This window comes from Ambystoma mexicanum, chromosome 6q (genome assembly GCF_040938575.1).
Source record: "Ambystoma mexicanum isolate Mex_15411 chromosome 6q, UKY_AmexF1_1, whole genome shotgun sequence".
In the NCBI taxonomy this organism is placed as follows: domain Eukaryota; kingdom Metazoa; phylum Chordata; class Amphibia; order Caudata; family Ambystomatidae; genus Ambystoma; species Ambystoma mexicanum.
In genome coordinates this window covers 183,406,106-183,424,167 of record NC_090937.1, presented here as the reverse complement: position 1 = coordinate 183,424,167, position 18,062 = coordinate 183,406,106, and the positions used below count along the sequence as shown (strand labels likewise).

Below are 18,062 nucleotides of genomic sequence, written 5' to 3'. Positions count from 1 at the left end.
CGAAAGAAGACCGGCGACTGGTGGGCCATTCTAGACCTCCACCGCCTCAACAAATTCATAAAATCCCAGAAGTTTCGGATGGTCACCCTCCAACACGTGCTGGGACAACTGGAGGAGGGCGACTTCCTGTCGTCTCTGGACCTGGAGGATGCCTACTTCCACATCCCCATACACAAAGGACATCGAAAGTTTCTGAGCTTCGTGGTCTAAGGGCGGCATATCAGTTCAAAGCACTGCCCTTCGGTTTAGTTGACGCCAAGGGTCTTCACCAAGTGCCTGGCACTGGTAGCGGCACAGCTGCGGCTGCGCCTGCGCCTGCGCCTGCAGGGGATCCACGTCTATCCCTACCTGGACGATTGGCTCATCCGAGCGGAATCAAGAGAACTTGCAGCTGACCACACAGCGAGGACCGTCCGCCTGGTCACGGAACTGGGGTTCTCGATAAACTTTGCAAAGTCCTGCTTGGTGCCATCTCAGGACGCCCTATTCCTGGGAGCCAGACTCAACACGGTGGCACGGCTGGCATCACCGTCGGAGGAGAGGCTCAAGGCCATCCTGGGCAAGGTACGACGACTGTTGACCACAGAGGTTGCCTGGGTGAGGTCCATCAAGTCCCTGCTCGGCATGATGTCTTCATGCATCTACCTCGTGCGACTGTGCAGGTTGCGGATGCAGCCGCTGCAGGAGTTCCTCGACGCCTGTTGGGTACAAGTGACGGGAAGCTTCGAAGACAAGATCGCCCTCAACAAGACTTTCCGGCAGGCGATCCGGTGATGGGGCACCCGTGCGCATCTCGCAGCGGGCATGGACTTCCAGACCCAAGCGCATCAGGAAATGGTGACGACGGACTCCTCCCTGGAGGGATGGGGCGCGCACACCAGAGATCTCCACGCAAGAGGCCTTTGGCTTCCAGAGGAGAGGTCTCTACACATCAACGTCCTGGAGCTCCGGGCCGTGTTCTGAGCCCTCAGTTACTTCTACCGTCCCTCAAGGGCACGGTGGTACGGGTCTTCACCGACAACACCACCACGATGTTCTACATCCGGAAGCAGGGGGGCACCAGTTCCCCAGCTCTATCCAAGGAAGGGCAGGACCTGTGGTACTGGGCGATCGCCCAGGGGATGTTCCTGGTACCCTTCCACCTAGCAGGAATAAAGAACACTGTCGCCGAATCATTCAGCAAGGACTTGCGCTTGTGCCACGAGTGGGAGCACTAACAGGATCAAGTGGATCTCCTATTCCGATGATGGGGCAATCCCCAAATAGATCTGTTCACGCTGGCAACGAACACCAAGTGCCGGAGGTTCGCCAGCAGGTTTCCTCAGCCGGGGAGCATGGGCGATGCATTCTCCTTCCCCTGGGACGGCCTGTTCCTCTATGTGTTCCCACCGTTGCCGTTGCTTCTGCGACTCATCAGTCAACTCAGGCGGTCCCGGTGCAGGATGATCCTCGTCGCACCAGCGTGGCCGAGGCAGATATGGTTCCCGGACCTTCTGGACATGTCAGCATCCCCCCCAGTCAAGCTACCGACGGACGCAGATCTTCTCGTCCGGTAAGGAGGCGCGATCCTGCATCCCGACCCAAGATCGTTGAACCTGCAGGCCTGGCTCCTGCAGCACTAGAGTTCAGAGGCTACGACATCCCGGCGGACTGCAAGGAGGTACTTGCCAAGGCCAGGGCATCCTCGACTCTAGGTGCTATGGACATAAATGGAAGAGGTCCTCTGTCTGGTGCCGTGCACAAAAGATCAACCCCCTACGGATTATGGCCCCACCAGAACTCCGGGGTGGTCGTCGCTGTGGTCGCACCGCCTGGTGAAGCAGTTCATGAAAGGACTGTTCCGCTCGTTCCCGCCGGTGAAGGCTCCAGCCCCGGCGTTGGAGCTCAAAGTGGTGCTGATCAAGCTCATGGGCCCTCCATTCGAGCCTTTGCATTTGGCGCCGCTAAAGTTCCTGTCGTGGAAGACAGCGTTTCTTGTGGCCATCACCTCCGCACAACGAGTGGGAGAGATCTAGGCCCTCTTCTGTAAGCCTCCATACCTGACATTCCACGAGACAAGGGTAGTGCTGAGGACGCACCCCTCCTTCATTCCCAAGATGCCGTCGGACTTCCATCTCAACGAGCCCTTGGTGTTACCTGTTTTCTTCCCGTCGCCGGCTGAGAGGACTTTGCACTCGCTGGATGTAGCTAGAGCGCTGAAGTTCTACGTGGACCGCACAAAGAGTTTCCGGAAGACATCACAGCTGTTTGTGAACTTTGGCGCTGTGAACCAAGGGAAAGCCCTCTCCAAGGCTTCCATTTCCAGGTGGCTCTCCGGCTGCATCATGCACTGTCACCGGTTCGCAAACCGGCCGTCCGAGAGCCCATTCGACCAGAGCGATCGCTGCTACTAGAGTGTTTTTTCTGGTGTGCCCCCTGCTGGACATCTGCAGGGCTGCTATGTGGAGGTCTACACACACCTTCACGAGATTCTACTGCATCGACTGGGATTCCAGGGAGGAGTCCAGAGTCTGCCAGGCAGTGCTGCGCGACCTGTTCGCTTGAAGGTGAGCCTGGTGAGGAGGTAAGAGATGCTTAATGTTGAGCCTTGCCAACTCCCGTGGTTGTGCATGTGTGTACTGCTATCTATTCGTGTATTCATGAGCATATGAATCCATGGCAGACCCCATGCTGGAGAAGGAACAAGTTACTTGCATGTAACTGTTGTTCTCCAGCATGGGTCTGGCATGGATTCCCATGCGAACCCTCCCTCCTACACCTCTGCGGCTCTTCTCTTGGTCCTACTGCCACTTTACGTGCTACCAAATCTGAAGATGGCTGCCATAGGAGGGGCTTAGATAGAGGGCAGTCATTGGCTGGGGGCAGTATGACCCAGAGACCAGTGATTGGTTATTAGTAGAAAGACAGTTCAGAAACGAAACTGATTTTTTTTTCTTTTACCAAGGATTCCCAGCCTGACGACGGGTAATATTCATGAGCATGTGAATCCCTGCCAGACCCATGCTGGGGAACAGTTACAGGTAAGTAACTTGTTCCTTACTGCACACTTCCTATATATGGTTAAAAGTAGGGTTCTGATATTCTTATGGGCGGGCAAGAGGCCTAGAATAGCACACAGGACCCTCATCTTGTAAAGGGAGGAGGGTGGGGTGGGCGCTCTGAACCTGGAGACCATACTGTATGTTAATGTTAAAGGATATTTGTACCGCGCCCTATCTCCACCGGAGTGGTCCCCTGGCGCTCTGGCAGCTCTGAAAGAGGGAGAGGGGTGGGGTGAGTTAGTGGGAATACGCTGGAAAAGTGCAAGAGAGCAGTGATGTGCTCTTGGCAGCCTCAGCCCGGTGGGTCCGTTGGCTGGGCTTGGGATGTTTTACGGTCGGTAGTCGTCATGTGCTGTTGTGCAAGTCTATGTGCGGTTTGTTTTGTTGTTGCAGTGTAGTGAAGTTTGTGAGGATTGCTGCATTTTAGGCTTGTGGTTGTGTTTGGTTAGAATTTGAGAGGTGTATGCAGAGAGATGAAATTGTTAGTGTATTGGTTAGTTGGCCTTGCTGTCCCTGCAATTATGTCTAGGTGTGATGTTTGCCATCATTTACCATTCCATCGGAGTGTGGCGCTTGCCAATTTCAATATTCTGTCTAGATGTGAGGAAGGCTAGTGATCATGATTCCATTCAGATGTTGCACTTGTCATCATTAACAGTTTCAAGTGTGGCGCATGCTAACATTCATAATCCTGTCTAGATGCAGCGCAGGCTAAAGTCAAGAATTCCATTTAAGTGTGGCACATGCTAACATTATTACACCCGTCTAGAGGTGCCGCAGGCTAATCTTGACCGTTCTCTATAGGTGTAGCACTAGTTAGCATTGGCTAGTATGTTAGTGTGTAATGCAATGCGACATTTACAGTCTAGCCAAGAATGGATTTCTGCTGGTGGTCACAAATCTCTCTAAGTATGCATGATGTAAATTTATGGCAGTCTACGTTATGGAGAGGTAAGGTAGAGTGGTGATGGCTTTCTGGAGTAGAGTAATTGCTCTACACCCCACCCATGCCACACTTACAATTTTGTTGGTGTCTGTTGGCTTCCTCTGCGGGCACCTGCAGACACGTCTTGGAGCTGCCAATTCAGGAGCCGCCCTTTGCCTCAGGGTTCTTAGCCGCAAGGGATGCCAGGCAGAGGGCTTTCCAGGTCTGGCCCAGGATAAGGAAGGAATTGCCCAATAAGGACTGGAGGACGCATAGGGATGCGGGACAAAGGCAGGGGAATCTCCGGCACTGCTGGGGGGCCCGCGAGGCTCACAAAACTCAGCGCGCCACCATGATGGTTCTGCAGGGGGCGAGGGGGTTGCAGTGCACACGCTCACCTGTTGCCAAGATAGGAAATGGCACAGGGAGCGTTTGTGCAGGGATTCCCAGGCCACAACTCCAATGGGAGGACTGGCCAATCAGGAATGGAGGATGGATAGGGAGGCGGGACAAAGGCAGGGGAAGCTCGAACTGCTGGGGAGCCCGCGAGGCTCACAAAACTCAGCATACAAATTATGTTTTTTAGCCTTTCCAACATTCACTAAACCTAAAGGAGATACAATATGTACTTTTTTCGGTTTAATCGGGACGTTTAAGAAACTGCACCCGGAAAGAATGAAAACAGTCGCTTGACTCTAAATTGACATTTTTAAACTGCCTGGCAACAAACGAAAATTGTGGTAAGTAATTTTTCATGACTCTTAGCAGAGAGATGTGCCATCCACTCGGAGAGCACATGTTATTAAATAATCTTTGTGTTTTCTCTCATCCATCCCCATTTCCCGTTCTTTCACCTACAGGTGCAGTGAGCAGTCATTGCAAAACTCTCCTTTTTGTCTTTATTGGCAGCACTGTATGAAGTGCTGCGGCCCTGAAGAAAGTGGTTAATCCCTAGACCACTGAAACCGGCAGGCCAAATTAGACCTTTATCAAGCAAAGGAACACTGGGATGGCCCTAAGGTCTATGCAAGTAGATAATATAACACTTGCCTAAAGTGATATGACATTTTGAGAACATCACTATAGACAATGTCATGTTGGGGAAGTGACAAAACATGGTTCACTAACCAATGAGAGTTGTTCTACTCGTATGTTTTTTATTTGTTTGCCATTTTAAATTGCCAAGCAAGGAAAAAGAATAAAGTAATCAGATTTCACCTGCAAGGCATCGCGCACACTTCATAAATGAAAAGTTGTGCTTTTTAGATAAAAACAGTAGCGACTGTGATACAATAGCTATAGGGCAAGTCTCTAATCTATCTCCTCAACCTAGATAAGCGGCCCAGTAACGCTGTCTAGGGCTAGCCACCTCACTAGGGGATATGAAGAATGGTTGGAGGGCAGGTAATTCTGAAGTTACACAGGAGGTAACTGTAAAGAGGAAAATAAACAATCATTTACCTGATCATTTTTTGTGTGATAAAGTATTGTGGTGTATTGTCAGGTTCGATACCTCTTGATAGTCCCCCAAGTGTGTTTTTGATAGGAATACAACAGCCATGTGGAACCAAAATGAATCCTATTCCATAACATAGCGGAAAAATGTTTCAAATGAACATTGGGCCAACTAGTGTTCATGGTATGGGTCGTGTCTCTTAAGGCCCTCAGTTGATGGTGCTTGGTAGCAGGTTGGAAGAATTGTGACATTACAAGGAGGTATAACAGAAATACGTAGAACTGGATGATAGGTAAGCACACAGAAACCATTTATGATTATACATACATTCAGTAGGTTTCTCAACAGCAATTTGTTATGTCCTGTCTGTACTACGTTAAATTACAGGACAAACAATGACTGTGTTTAAAGCTGTCACCTGTGACGAATCCTGAAAATTCATCCCTTCTCCCCAAGGGGGAGCCGCCGCCAGGAGGCTAGGGAGGTAAGCCTGCTTTGCAACACCCTGCCTAGGGGTCGTAGGACCTCACCAAGAGAGACTCTTCCCCCCCGCCCCTTTCGGGGACAATGACTCCTGTTCCTTTGAGGAACTCCCTAAGAAACCTTCCAACCATAGCTCTTAAACTCCAGTAAAGAAATGCATAAAGAAAATGCTAACATGTACTATTACAATCAAGAAACTCTGATTTCTCATTTACAAGAAAAATTATCTACAACTGACACTAAGATCATCTGTGGACGAATAAAGAAGACCGAACAAACGCAAAGAAAGGAATACGAGACTCTGTCGGGGAAGACCCAAGGCTACGTAATTAAAAAAAAAAGGGGGAGGGAGACTGGAGAGAGAGGAGAGATGAAGCCCGCCAGTTACAAACTTGTTTGTCGGCTTATGTGAGGATGAGACTGGATGCACGGTGCCCTGTGATTGAGAGGAAGCAACTTGCAGTGTTAGACACGCAGCATTGAGAAACCTGATGGACGAGAAGCCAAAGCGGATGCAAGGCATCCTTATCCTAAGAGAAGGTCAAGTGGTGGCGTGACCACAACCGATCTGCGGTGGACCAGAGGTCCCTCAAACTACACCAATACCACTTTGCCATATCCAATGTGGAAAATACCAGCAGATGAGATACCAGGGCATCCGCCTGTACAGCGACACAAAGGAACAGAGGAATCACAAGAGGACAGTATGACTCTCTGGAGAGAAGGTCCCAGCCGAAGAGCAATCCCAGTGACGTTATCCCTGAACACAGCAGGTAACAAGGAAAACTGCAGACCTTGGGAGGGGTTGGGGGGGCGGCGGGGCAGAAGAAAATCATTGCTGGAGCACTCATACGTATCCCAGTCGAGACAAAGCATTGTCATTGAATGAAGTGAATGAGGATTAATACAAAAGTGTTCATGCTTGTTCCAGTTAAGGAGAAAGTCTTGACATACTACAAATGAATACAAGGAACAAACCTCAAGACTAGAAAGTTCATAGTGAGATCCAAACAGACCAAGAAGGTCTAACCAGAGAAGAGCAATATCATAGAAAAGGAAGGTGGAATTGGAGAACAAGGGCAAAAGCCAAAGAGAAACCAGAGACTATGAGCTATGTATCAAGGGCCAGAGAAGCCTAGGAGAAAGTTCAGTGTTGGATCAACGTACCTTGGACAAAGGGGAATAACTCATAAGTCTAGAGAAGAACAAGAAAGAAAGTAGAGAATAATGATCTAAGCAAGAAGAACCAGGAATTTGCATAATCCTGTAATAGAACTGTATGAATTTATAAAAACAGTCACAGGGAACTATCTGGGCATAGTTTACTGAACTGATCCTGGTGTAAAGCCAGCCTTCAGGAGAAAGGATTCATTCTGCTGCTTTTGTTATAAAGGTGGTATGGTTAGAATAGGTTAGTTTGGACATCAGACAGATTCTGATTTGGACTCGCTGACGACTTAAGAGCACAGTAGGGAAAGGGAGGCATTTATGCTTGAAGTTAATAAAACTTTAAAGAAGATGGAAAGTCTGCGTCCTTCCGACCTGCCACACACCGTTGGTGGCCTTGAGCAAGCTAACCTAAAGGCCATGTTGAGAAGAATAGGAAACGCCACCTGGGATGTCTAAGGGTGCTGAGTTATGAGTCTGACACAGTGGTGGCATGCGTATTGGCAAAGACTTTTATTATCAAAATAAAGAAAAGGAAAAACCTATCTTCCTATCTTGCCCTATCTTAACAAAAATATTACGTAGTCTGTCAGGATGTTCTGTCAAATCAAATGTCCACCGTCCTGTGTCCAAAACTATTTCCGTCCCTTAAATAAAAATTAACTAAGGAACATTGGGGGTCTTCTTGATACAGAAGGAGGCTCCTCTCATTCTGGAGACTAACGTTAATGTTCAGTTCTTGTTTAGAAAACACAATGCGCAACTTTGTAATACAGTTCCCAAATCTCTAGGGGGAGTCTCTTCCCCTTGTTCCCTTCTTCCACTCACAAACTTTTGATCTCAAGTCCAGTGTCCTATCCAGCCAGACTAGTCTATTGAAATTGGTATTCCAAAAAGTATTTCTTCCTTTTTTTACAGTGGGTCTTCAACCCCTTATTTTTTACTTCTTGTATTTCTCCTTCTTTCTCTTTCTCTGAGTTCTCTCAGGATCGCCCTGACTTGTTCTGTGATTTCTTTCACCTTCTTGTGGGTCCCAGACTCATTTATATTCTCTTGGGTTCTCACCAACTTGATTTTATGCTTCTCTGGCCTCGTGTGTCTCCTTGACTCCTGTACCTTGCTTTTGTGGGGTTTTCCCAACTTCATACGAGTCCCTGGACTTGGTGTGCTGCTTCTGCAGGTTCTTTACTTCTGCTCCACTCAATATCCTACTGAACAGACATGGTGTAGATACTGTTGCATCTATCTTTTTACAGTTCGTTTGTTACGCTTCCATATCTTTTCATATGGGTCCCAGACCCTAGGGTGCTTGTATTGCGCTTTTTCTACTCCTGCTTGAATCAATGCCCAACTGAACAGACCTGGTGTACTCTCCTGCCAGGTACTGTTTCACATAGGAGGCTTTATCAAGTTTGCTCTAGCTTTTACAGTTTGTTGGTTATCCCTTTTTGTATCCCTGTTCGTGTTCTGGGGTAATGAGGGGGGTATCTATTCAACTTGTTTCGTGCCCTCTGCTACTCACCAGCCGGCCCGACCCTTTCCCTATCTTTGGGAAATGTTGTGGTTTCTGGTCTGTCCTGGGAGCTGAGCGGGGCTTCTGCACTACTTCTGTTTTCGGCAGCTCCACAGCTGTAAGTTCTCTTGCGTGTACCCACCTGTGCGTCCTCTGCTAGTTTTGGCTTTGCCGGTCGGGTTTCTGCTTTCAGCGCTCTTCTCTCTGTGGCTCTGCAGTGGTAGGCACTCTCTCGCGTACCCAGCTGCGCACCCTTCGCTCATTTTGGCTTTGCCAGTCGGGATTCTCCCTCTCACATCAGCAGCTAGGCTTCAGCTCCATGGGCCCTCGGAGACACTCGCTCCTCATTAGCACCGTCTCATTTCCTGCTTCTCGGGCCTCTCACCAGGGAATTGGCGTCTGTTTCGTCGCTTGTCCAGGGCGGGCGTGCCCTGACTTGTTCTGACCCAGTATACAGTCCTTCCTTTTTATCGTTGTTGCCGTTTGTACTAGACTGTACCGTGTTTGTTGGTTCCGCGGTTGAATTTTGCCTCCATGATTGATCTTCCTTGTGTCCATTACTATAGGTCCTCCACCTAGATAAGCCTTACTCTTTCTCATCTGTGTTCTCTGTTTGCCTCTTTTTTTACAAAGATACATAGAGGTGTTGGGGACTACAGGGGATTGAGTGGGGGGAAAAGGTAGGAGAGGACTGAAATAAAGGAGATGAATACCATGTTCTCCCAAGGTGATCATCACTGGTCCCATGGAGGGATTCCCTCCCCGTGAGATCCACCCACTGAGTACCACCCCCAGAGGGGAAATCGGGCAGCAGCCTCCCCTCCCTGGCCTCATGGGAAGGGGCTTCCCCCATGGAAGCAGTGACGATACCCTGGGATTTGTCACATATGCCAGTGAGGTCTACAAACAATACCAAACAAACAGGAAAAAGAAGGGCTTTAACAACAAACTGTGCCCAATTTACTACACAGTGACGCTATATAAGGAGCGAGTAGGAGAACTTTATAGAACAGAGGAAAACCTGTAAGCATGTATCGAGCAACGGGATATCCAATTATACAGGTCCACACACTCCAAGCAAAATGGAACAAAGGGAGCAGAGCAGTGTACAAACAGAAACAAACCCAAATAGGGAGCCCAAGAAACAGGAGCTAGGAAAAACTTGAACAAATGCCAAAACCTCTCCCAAACCAGGAAAGTAAAAAAAGAAAAAGAAACAAAACTTTCCAAGAAGAACAAGCTCAGGAAACTGGTTCACTGCAGTACTGGTCTAGGTCATGGGACCATGATGGTGCAGGTTCAGGATACAAGATATACTCAAAACAAAACTAGCACAGTTAACAAGATTGTTGCCAAACAGAAGAAGCTCATGAAGGGGTGGAGGAGACTGCTCAGAAGCCTAGCAAAAACGAAATCCAGGAAGAAGGAAGCAAGAATGAGTGGGCCAACCCATGACCAATGCTAAACTGATGATTTTAAAGATGATCAGTGATCATGAGCTTCTGGTGTGATGAGATGCAAACTCTTTCCCGCTACAGTTGGTGCTGCATCCTTAAGCTGCAAAGGAAAAGCAGTGTGCAGGGTATTCTGAAGAAATGTAGTTTCAATAATAAAAAAAACATGCTCACTGCCACAATCCTGAACTGAATCGTTATGCGAGGGGAAATCTGAAGTTTAACCCTAGGGATTTCTGACCCACTACAGCCAAATTCCACACAGCCTAGAAGATATTTCACCCATGTGGAAAATGGAGTCTGCACTTTGGTCCTGGCTGATGTGCAAAGAAACATGGAAAAAGCATACTTTTCTTCTTTTTGACAAGGTCAGTGAGCTGACCTTGTCAGGAGGGGATGGGGACCCCTCACAGCCTGTGGTGTGGCTGTTCGGAGTCCCCCAGTTCCTGCCCCCTCCCTAAGCACAGTGTTTGGCCAGTACAACTCTTAATCAGCCCATACCTGTATATGAAGTGTGACGGGGTGCCTGACACAAATAACCACTCTGACGTGCCAATAACGTTCCAAGGGTGTTTATTTAAAATGACAAGTAGTTCTAAGGGATTCTCTGGTAGTTCAGGGCTAAGAGGGGTCTTGGAAAGTTGGCGCTAGGGCTGTCCCTGTCTATCTTGACTTCCACTGCCTTTCCCTCCTCCCTGCCTTTCCCTCCTCCCTAACCCAGGCTTCCGGAAAAGGGTGTTGGTACTGGCCAACTGTTTGCTGACTTATACTGGTGGTGGTTTCCCTAAGACAAAAGCTGACTAACTCCCATGGGATTTTGTCCACTTTCCGTAACCTATCCCGCTTAGTACTATAGGTATCGTACCAAAATGTGACCACGTTTGTGGCGACATTACCAATACTGTGCCTTTGCGCATTACAAAAATCCCAACCCCTCTTCCCCCTTTGCGCCGACTGAGGGGAGCGGTGGCTCCCCTTGCTCGGGGTAATGGGTTTCAGGGGTTGCGGGGTTCTCCCCGCTCCCATTCGATGGAGAGCGGGAGACAAAGTTTAGAAGAAAAAACATGTTTAAAACAAATTAACCTTGCAGCGCCAGCTCTGACGCACGTAAGTGGTTGGGAACTGATGCCGCAGGGATAGTAATGAGTCGGCGGCACATACAGAAGTGTGCCGCTAAGAAGGTAAGTGCATGGGGGGATAGGGAGATACGGGGAACAAGTAATCTATGTGATCCCTGCGCTGCGCCACACCGTAATGGAAGTTGACGTTTTCGTAGTCGACATTACGGGCAGCGCGTTGATCACATAGATCCGTACTATAGGGAGTAAGGGGATGGTGGCTTGTTTCGTGCGGTGTCGCTCACTTTTCTCAAGCCCGCTTGTGCCTGACCCTTTACTATACTGGACTCTTCAGATGTCTCCACTCGCCATCTACTGCTCCTCGACTCTCACACTGGTCCTACCTCCACCCTTTGATATTTGTTCCCCTCCTGTTTATCAAAGCCTTCACTCCGTACTGTCGTTACCTCCCACTTCATCTGTTGGTATCTTCTCCTCCTTTCTTCCTCCTGCTCTTCTTCTTTGCATCTACTATTCCTCTGCTACTATCGCCTCTACGTTATTACCACTACTCCTTATTCTACTACTCCCCTCTTACTATCGCTTCTCTGCTACCACTACTACTATTTCACTACAGTTGCTCCCACTCTACTCCTACTACCACTTCTCTACTACCACTACTGCCCCTAATCCCTTTCTACTTTCCATCTTATTCTTTACAGCCGCTACCACGCCTACTACTTACTACCTCTCCCTCTGTTATTCTACTAATCTCACTACCTCTACTCCCAACTACTACTACTACCTCCCACTCTGTGGCTATCCCACACACCTTGCTCTCACTCACAAACAATCCACAGACCCCCCTCTCTCTAATAGCCTCCATACTCATTTAGCTCTCGCCTCCTCTGGTCGCGAATGGAAGAAGACAGAGTAGAGCTTGAGTGGTTCCATGTGATAATTCCGCCGCAAAAATATTGCGATACAAAAATATCGCCATATTTTTGCGGCGAGATTCGCAATGGACCCTGCGGGGGACACCTCTGCATCATTTTTTTATGTGCGGGGGACAGCCCCGCAAGCCCCGCTCCCACATAATATCCCCAATAAAAATATCGCCTATGGCGAACCAAACGGTCATATTTACGGCGATATTTTTGTTGGGGATATTAATACCTTATACCGCTTGAGTGTCTGGGCGGCAAACCCGCGAACCCTAAAACTAACCCAAAAGCAGTGGTAGGACACACTTAGGAAGTACCGGAGGCAGTTAAGTAGATAAGGTGGTTGCCTTTAGGCTCTCCTGGCCAGGCAGTTGGAACCTAGACAGTAGGGGTTAATAATCAGTAGATACCAACCTGTGGAGTAGGGACACCTAGTTTAGGGGGAGTTTTGCTTTCTCTAGACGAAAATGAGGGGTGATCCTTGGAGGCATTTTCAAGTAAATCTTAGTGGCACTGGTTTGCCCTGAAAGAGTTTGGGACTTTATGGCTGCATTTCAACTCAAACGATTTTACCCTTCTTTTGAATTTCATTGTCCCAGGTTTTGTCTGACTAGACCCCCAGGTGTTATGAACCATCTAATATTAAAATCCCTATTGCATTTAAAGTGCTGTGCATAATTTGCACTTCTCAGTATAGTGAAGAGAATGGGAACTTTGCTAGATGCAGTGCACTGCATGCTGGCCTGCGATTGTTAGTAAGGAGTGACTTTTCATATACTTTAAATGCTAAGCAAAGCAAGAAAAGGCTTATTTAAATTGGTTTGTTTTGCCTTGCCTGAACAATTAATTATCCATACTTGAAAGATAATGATGTATTAGTACATCCTTCGGTACACATTTTTAGCATGTTGTTTCTTCAGTTTCTTGCCAGTGTGTCCTTTTATTTGTTGGTGTAAAAGTATTCACTTTTTGTATTCAGACATACTGTGGGATGTATTTACCCATGCATCCGAGCCCTACCTCAAAACTGTGCAGTACTGACATGGAAAACCTCATGATGGCCAGAGCTTCCCAGAAAATGCACAGGGAAATGCATGAAGAATAGGCTGCCACTCATTTTTGCCGATGTTATGGGCACAGAAGGACACTCCCTAAAACCACCATTGGACTACCCACACAGTAGTCTGAAACCATTGGGAATGGCAATGCTGATTGCCAAAAGCAAACCCATAACTGTTGGGAATTCATTTTCTTAAATCCCAAAAAGGGGTGCAGTACCAGTACTCACCACTATCCAAAAGCCGGCGTTTTAAAACCACCAGATTTTGTAGAAAACTGAATAAATGAACTCGAAACAGGCCAAAGAAAGACTTACTGAGAGGTGGATCCAATGTAAAGTTATATTCTGAAGTGACTTGAAGGTTTATAACAAGACTGGCTGCGCTGTGGATTTCAGCAGTTTAAGTAAATTTGGACTGAAAGACACTAAAAAAAATCTAAATGTTTAAATTGACTGAGTGACCTACTTTTGAGTGTCACATAGGTTGCAATTGTTTAAATGTCATAGTTTTAAACTTAGAATCAGCCTTCTAGCTGCATATGTGAAAATGTTTAGTTTTATTTGAATGCAGAAACTGGGGAACAGAAATGACAGCTTAAAGAGATTCCAATTTGCCTGGCAACTACCCCATCAGGAGTGAAACTTGAGTCACAGCTGTGTTCCCAGGCCTAGCTGCCCTTTTGCTGCTCACACTAAGGATATGCCATCTATCTGATAATTGAATTACCTGTGCTCTACAGGAGCTCTGAACAAAGCCCTGTCCTGGCTCAGGCAAAGGTTTTATTGGCAGGAGTCGTAAATGGTCGTAAAAAGTGGCTTCCTCCTGAGGAAAGGGGAGGGGCACTGCCTGTGAGAGCAAGCTGGCTTGGCAGAACTGGATAAACCAGTATTTCTACCTTGTGCTGAGAGGAAACCACACCCCTTTGGAGCCAGAACATAACTTTAAAAAGATGGATCATTCATAGAGCGGACATGTGAAAATTTTATAAATGATACCATAATTCTTGTGATTTTTCTGCCCACAGTTTAAGAGGTTTTTAGAACCGGTGGTATGTACAGGGGGGTGTCAGCGGAAAAGTGGATATTACTCTAAATGTGTGCATGTTAAAAATCTGAAACTTCATCAATTAATGTCCATACCCCCTGCGCACATGTATGTAAAGTTGGGTCCATGTCAGAAATTGAAAAATCAGTTAAAAAGTCAATTATGTGCCATCTCTGAATGCAAGCTCTTAGAAACAGCAGATTTGGACAGAGACATGGCTAAATTCAGCCACACCATGTATATGTAATTTCAAGCAACTGTGTAACTGTGAAATATGTCTTTTATTATCAAATATAGAATGTGTGCAATCTGACAGAGGAGTGTCCTATCTGCAAGCCATAAAATGACATCCCTCTGACTCACAGTTCATTCCCCAATCAAATGATAAATGGAAGCTTGACCAATTAGAAGCTGAGAGAGAGGTAGGGTCAGTGATGCTAGAACACACCCACATTCTAAACACATAAAAGCAGACAGACAGGACAGATAGGGACCTTCAATTCCATCTGCAGCGGGACGCTCTGCCGGAAAAATCCATACTTTACCTCCATCAAACCTCCAGAGAGCCAAACTAGAGACTTCAATCTATCCAGAACTAGAGACCCAGACCAGAGAACCAGAGAGAGCTGACCCAGATCACTGTGAAGTGCAGAGGCCAGAGTCCCGTCTAAAACCCTGACCAGATCCGTGATGAGGCCCATTTCACTCAAGAATATAGTGTGAGTACCTAGAAAACTGTGCAGAACCAATGTCCTAGTTAAAATAATATAATTCAATCTATTTAATCTAAGTAGAACTGCCTCCTAACTGTCACCTGTCATTTGTAAAGCTGTCACTTGTCATTTCCTAGTTGCAAGCTGCACTTGTCTTTTTGAACTTTAAAATTTCAAATCTGAAAAACGACCTTCACAAAATCGCTCATATCTCCGCAACCGTTTGGGCTAGAGACTTGCAGTAACTTTTATCTGAAAGGTTAGAATCGTGGCTTTCCTACGAACCTAGAACCGTATTCCTACCCCCTATAGTTTTACCGCAATCGCGGAACACGCATCCGCGAATTTTACCGCGATTTGCACATTTCTCCACATGTAAAATCAGCTGCTGCTTGCCTTCCATTTGCCAGAAATTCGTTTAACCTGCTAACTATCCCTGCCTCATTGCTAGTGTGAGCCTGGACTAATATTAACTAGATACCACTCACCCTGAACCTCTGAAAGGGAATTAAAAGCATTTCCAGCATATTTCTCATCCATTGCTAGCACATATCAAAGCATTTTGCCCGTGTTTTCAAAACTCCTATTTGTTTTCTGTAGTGTAAGCTTGCTGGGGTGAACTGATTTACATTGATTGCATTTCTGAGAACTGTGTGTTTTCCTTCCATTTCCTTGCCTTGCATCAAGGGGGGGAGGGGATTGCCAGAGAAAAGTGATTACATTGTTTGGTTGAAATCATATTGAGTATTTTCTGTACTGCATTCATTGAATATTGCATCCACCTGAGCTTACATAAAGCATCCTCTACCACATTATACTTTTGTTCCTATTTACCAGTGTGCTACCTTATCCATTTCATGTCAACTCATTAGTGATTATAAGAAGTGTGCTAGTGCCAGATTCTCCGTTGTTGATCTTTATCATATCAGATTAAGTGTGCTATTCAATTATTAATTTATTATAAGGTGTGATATATACATCTCTTGTTTAAATTATCAAATAAACCTTTTAACTTGCAAAACAGAACTACTTCTTGGCTCAGTGGGGTCAGGGGGATTCCAAGAGAGGGGTGTTATATAGGGGTAGTCATCCAGAACGCATGAACTGGACATAAAGATATATCAATAAGGGTTTTCATTCAGTATTAAAGACTAGGCGTTGACTTAGCTGTAGTGTTGAATTGAATCCTCTTACAATACATACCCTGCACTTACACAACATTTACATTACATGATATGAATACACTCACTGGCTGCTAAGGGACAAACATGACTGAAAACCCTCTCTGCACACCGACAATACGAAGCATGGTTGTGTCGCTAATGTCTTTTTTTGTTTTTTTGTTTTGTTTTTCTGTCACAGTTCAGCTGAAGGCAGACTACAATAAAGGATATGTCACCGTGAAACAGGTATGTTTTTACAGTGTATGTGGCGGCATAAGTAATATATCAGAGGCTTTAGCTGAGCGGGAATTGGAGGGGAGGATTCAAGGTAAATGAGGATGCATTATCTAATTTGCTAATTATGTTCCATCATGGAATATGTCGTAACACATATTTTTCCAATACTTTCCAGTAGTCAAACCAATTTTCATGCCCTTTAAAGTATACTTGCTGGGAGCGCAACCTGAGTTCCCTTTAAATAGATTGATTCTACATCTGTACGGTTCCGAGCTCCAACAGGCGAGACTCTTGTTATACGATCTCTCTTAGACTTTTTACACAAACATTTTTCGTGCATCTGAGGAGGATATCTAAATGCTGTTTCTATGTCTAAGCCATCTTAGCCAAAGTATTACGATGGGGCTTTTCGGATTCATTTAATGAATACAAAGGTGTTTGGCTTGCCGTTTCCTTCCTGTAGAGCATTGATCCAAACAGGTTTGTGCTTGGCCCTTAGAAGACGGTGAATGGCACACCCTGATAGTATGAATGCTCCCATCACTCCAATTGCTCTGGTCACTCCTCCCACTGCTAGCCCATACTTGAAATTTTCTTCTAGTCATTGATCCTCGTCGTCCTGCTTTGCCATAGTCCTTCTCTGATGTAGCCCTTTGTTACAGCCCTTCTGCTTTGTAATGTCCTTTGTCTTCTGCCACCACAGTTCTTGTGCCACCACAGTCATTGTGCATCTAGCCTCTTAATCATTAATTCACGCATTAGCTCCTAGACTTTCATACAACAGTCCTCCCATTCATCTTCATTCATCCAACCCTTCTACAACATCTCTCCACTCTATCTGCTTTCCCTTCGACATATCCCCATCTGCCTGAGTCTGTGTGCATTTACTCAGAAAATATGTTCGCCACACAACAGCAAAAACGATTGGCTTCTTGAATGCTTGTTAAACTTCTTATGTTATTTTCTCTAATTTATGTCTTTTTGAACGTCTGCTTTTTTTAAATCAAGGACCTCTGTTTAAGTGTCACCAGCACAGCTGTGTTGCCACATTATGTCGTCGGAGCTCACTCTTGAGACTCCTAACGCTATCTCCCATTATAAAAAATTACATTTTTGTATAGTGCTTCATGCCGGAATTCTCATGTTTCAAATCACCATTTACATATTTGTGTGCTATGGAGTGCATTTGCAGTTTTTTTCAGTTTGAGGTGCATGTGCAAAGCCATCAGCTTCCTCGCAATGATTTTTTCAGAGAAGTACACTGGAAGTATATTGGGATTTTGTAAACTGGTTATCAGATCTGAAATATACCCGGCAGCTAACACTGGTGGTATGCTGGAATATTCAAACTGATTTTTTGAACTGGGTAGACAGTGGAACTCTCTCATGACATATGATGGTAGTGTGCAAAATAATGGAGTATACTGTGGTTATTGAACTAGGGCTGTACTGTTTGTCAAATAGGGACTATACTCAGAATTCAGTGATCAAACTGGGACTGAACTGTCAATTTGACAATTGGGAGTGTCACTCTGGGCATTTCATTATACTGGAATTCTGTGCAATAGGCTGGGAAATTAACATGAATCAAATGGGGCAGAGAATACATGCTACTGTGTATACAAGAGTATAACAACATTGTGCAATTGTAAGGTGTTAGTATGCCGATATTGTACAAAGTTGTTTATATATTGATATAGTTTGATTTGGAAAAATCTGTTCTAGTCAAACTGGTAAATTAGTTGAATCCTGCATACTTGAAACATACCTTGGTAGTTGAACTGGGAGTGGGATTTTAAAACT

General features: G+C 46.0%; 1 protein-coding gene across 3 annotated transcripts in view; it reads left to right on the top strand.

The window, feature by feature from the left end:
* Positions 1–18,062, top strand: part of APTX (aprataxin) — a 620,836-nt gene that overhangs the window by 122,620 nt on the left and 480,154 nt on the right. For all 3 annotated transcript variants that reach the window (XM_069630613.1, XM_069630612.1, XM_069630614.1), the window contains exon 3: positions 16,222–16,268. In XM_069630613.1, the coding sequence (XP_069486714.1) occupies positions 16,222–16,268 (47 nt within the window). The remainder of the gene's footprint in view (positions 1–16,221; positions 16,269–18,062) is intronic.